The sequence below is a fragment of the Colobus angolensis genome, unplaced genomic scaffold (assembly GCF_000951035.1).
Source record: "Colobus angolensis palliatus isolate OR3802 unplaced genomic scaffold, Cang.pa_1.0 Scaffold136, whole genome shotgun sequence".
NCBI lineage: Eukaryota > Metazoa > Chordata > Mammalia > Primates > Cercopithecidae > Colobus > Colobus angolensis.
Genome location: NW_012114444.1, coordinates 2,264,337 through 2,267,572, shown reverse-complemented (window position 1 = coordinate 2,267,572; position 3,236 = coordinate 2,264,337). Strand labels below are relative to the sequence as shown.

The 3,236-nt window shown below is 59.3% G+C and overlaps 1 protein-coding gene across 1 annotated transcript in view; it reads right to left on the bottom strand.

Moving 5' to 3' along the window:
* Positions 1–3,236, bottom strand: part of LAMA5 (laminin, alpha 5) — a gene marked incomplete at its 5' end in the record, with an annotated part of 118,791 nt that overhangs the window by 48,774 nt on the left and 66,781 nt on the right. Inside the window, 2 exon segments of the mRNA XM_011934548.1 lie at positions 2,740–2,837; positions 2,944–3,114. Of these exon segments, the coding sequence (XP_011789938.1) occupies positions 2,740–2,837; positions 2,944–3,114 (269 nt within the window).

The following is a 3,236-nucleotide window of genomic DNA, read 5'->3' as shown; positions in this document are numbered from 1 at the left end:
GGGAGGCAGAGCTTGCAGTGAGCCAAGATTGGGCCACTGCAGTCCAGCCTGGGCGACAGAGCAAGACTCCATCTCAAAAAAAAAGAGTCCTGAGCAAGAAAAAAATCCAAATCCTCGACACATCACAACAAATCTGCAGAACACCAATGGCAAAAAGACCATAAAAACATCCTGGAGAGGAAGACGACCCGCAGAGGATTAGCCACGGCAGGGACAACAGACTCGCCCAAGCACCTGGAGAGGTGAAGAGACAGTCAAATCATTTCTCCAAAGTGCTGAGAGACACAGCTGTCAACCATGAATTCTACAGTCAGCTCAACTATCATTCAAGAGGGAGGACAAAACAGCCGTTTTCAGACAATTCCGGATAGGCTGTCATGGAATAAAAAAATTACAGGGTGCATTTCAGGAAGGAGGAAGCAGCAACCCAGGGGATGATGGTGATGATGGTGGTGATGGTGGTGATGGTGATGGTGGGGCGATGACAGTGATGGTGGTGATGATGGTGATGGTGATGATGATGGTGGTGATGATGGTGATGGTGATGGTGATGATGGGGACGATGGTGATGGTGGTGGTGATGGTGATGGTGGTGATGATGGTGATGATGATGGTAATGGTGGTGATGATGGTGGTGGTGGTGATGATAATGGTGGTGATGGTGGTGATGATGATGGTGATGGTGATAATGATGATGGTGATGATGGTGATGGTGGTGGCGATGATGATGATGGTGGTGATAGTGGTGGTGATCATGATGATGGTGATAGTCATGATGATGATGGTGGTGATGGTGATGGTGGGGCGATGACGGTGATGGTGGTGATGGTGACGGTGATGGTGGGGCGATGACGGTGATGGTGGCGGTGATGATGATGATGGTGATGTTGGGGGTGATGATGGTGGGGGTGATGATGGTGGGGGTGGGCTGGTGGTTCGGGTGGGAGTAAGGTGATGGTGGAGGTGAAGAGACAGAGAGGAGCTGGCTGAAGACACGGAGTCCCCTTCCCTGGAGGAGAGGTGGGGTGGTGGGTAAAGGGTGCAGGGAGAACGTGGGCAGGCTGATGTTTTGGGACACTGGTGTGTGACCAGGTGCTGGTAACAGAGTCTGTGGTTCCAGGAAAGATGCCCAGTCACCCCTGTTTGCACCTGCAGGGAGAGCTGAGCTCAGTCCACACCCAGGTGTGGTGAGTCAAGGGATGGCAATGTCTTCCCTGCAGGCCAAGGCAAGCCCCAGCTCCTGCAACCTTCCTCTCCTCAGAGGCCCATTTGGCTGCCTGCTGGGTTCCACTCCCAGCTGTCACGAACTGTGTCCCCACTTGGCACTTAATTTCCCAGGACAACTTAGCTCTACTGGAGCTCAGCAGCCTGAAGCCGTGCTGGCAGCAACTGGTGCCCAGGGTGGGTCCCCAGGGCCCACAGCTCCTGGAAAACAGCCCAAGTCCTCCAGGTCAGGAGACTGTGCCACTCCTCCCCTCAGCCACATCCGAAGGAGCTGGGGCTCCCGCCTCTGCTTGGCACTGGCCATGAGAATGGAAGTGAACCTCTGTCCTATCTGAGCTCCACCCGCCTCCCCTGTAAACTGGAGTGTGGACAGAGCAGTAAGACCCCAGCAGAAGGCAGGGGGCAGGTCCTAAATCCAAGCGCATGAAGCTGGGCTGCATGGTTTCAGGAAACAGATGAGCCCTGCCGGCGCTCTGCCGGGGGTCCAGGAGCCTCATCACATGCTCAGCCTCAGCTGCACCACTCTGAGTGGCTTCTGTCCAGCCCCATACCTGCACTGCCACCCTCGGGTGTTATACCCTCCAGGCTGAGTACTGGTTTGCGTGTTTCCCAGCTGCCTCCCCCAGAACAGGTGCTCCTGTGGCTGGACTTGGGTCCCACCCTCTGTTCCCATTTCCAGGAAAAGGGCCCAGCATGTGTTACGCGCTCAACACACAGCTGCTGGCTGAAGGAACAGAGGCAGGGGGGAAAGGACGGACGTGCCCCGGGGCTGCTTCTCCGGAGAATGAGCCCAGCCCTACCTTACTGAGGATTCTGGGTGGGGCCCAGGAATGTGCAGGTGCCAGCACCAGGGCCGCTGCCCGTTCTGTGCGGGGCTCCTGGGAGGTGGACGCTCTGCAGTGCCCTTGGCCGCCCCCGAAAGCAGGCACACAGGGCATAGCAGATGTGGGGTTTTGGCTGCCCCCGCCCCGCCATCCCCATCCTGGGCCTTGGTCCCTGCTTGGTTGGAGTGAAGGTGAGGGCTTGCGGCAGCAGGAAAGTTGTCTGTTGTGTCCTGAAAGGTTGGGGGAGCTGAGTGGGCACCCCTATAAGTGAATGAGGGCTGCCTTGGCAGGTAGTGGGCACCTGTCTATTCCAGGGCATGCAGACGTGGACTCAGGAACCAATCATCCTCATCACTGACTCTCCTCACCGGGCCCCAGGGGTCTGCCATTGTGGGAAGGCCAGCTGGCCTGGGGGTCCGGAGAGCCCTGCCTCTGCCAGCAGGAGGCCAAGGCTCCCCCAAACCAAGATGGGGCACCCTGGGGAGGCTGCACACGCCCTGGCCTCCGCATCACCGCACAGATGGGGAAACTGAGGCCCACGCAATGGTGGTCAGTTCCGGTCACACAGAGAACAGGGTCATGGTGGACCATGGAACCAGGTCACCCACCCTCAGGTTCGGCAGGGGTGACAAGGACAGGCAGGGAGCCGAGAACTGCACCTGAACGGGGCCTCCCCTGAACGGGGCCTCACCTGAACGGGTCTGTGGGGTCTTTGGCATCACAGGCATCTGCGTGGCCGTGGCAGACACAGCGGCCTCCGATGCTGATGTCCTTGATGCTGTAATAATACTGCACCCGCAGGCCCCGTGAGCGCCAGGCAGCCAGGCCTCACCCACCCCAAGTCCCAGGTCCACCGGCCAGTCCCCCTCCCCTGCCTGGGCCACGGGCAGCTCACCCGGCGGGTGACTGTGGGGTCTCGCAGCGCCTTCCCCATGAGGTGGCCCAGCAGCGTGTTGGTGCGCAAGAAGCGCAGGCGGACGTTAGTGGCCTTGGTGAACTCACGCAGCAGCGGCGAGTAGGAGAAATTCATGGCGCCTGGGCGCCCATTCACCAGGGACACCACGATCTGTGGGTGGTACGCGGTGAGGCCGGTGTGGCCCCAGCCCCCAGCGCCTGCACTGCGCTACCCCTCTTGGGCCCACCTCTCCCTTCTCCAGCCCCGCTCGGCACTGCCCACCCGGGCCCACC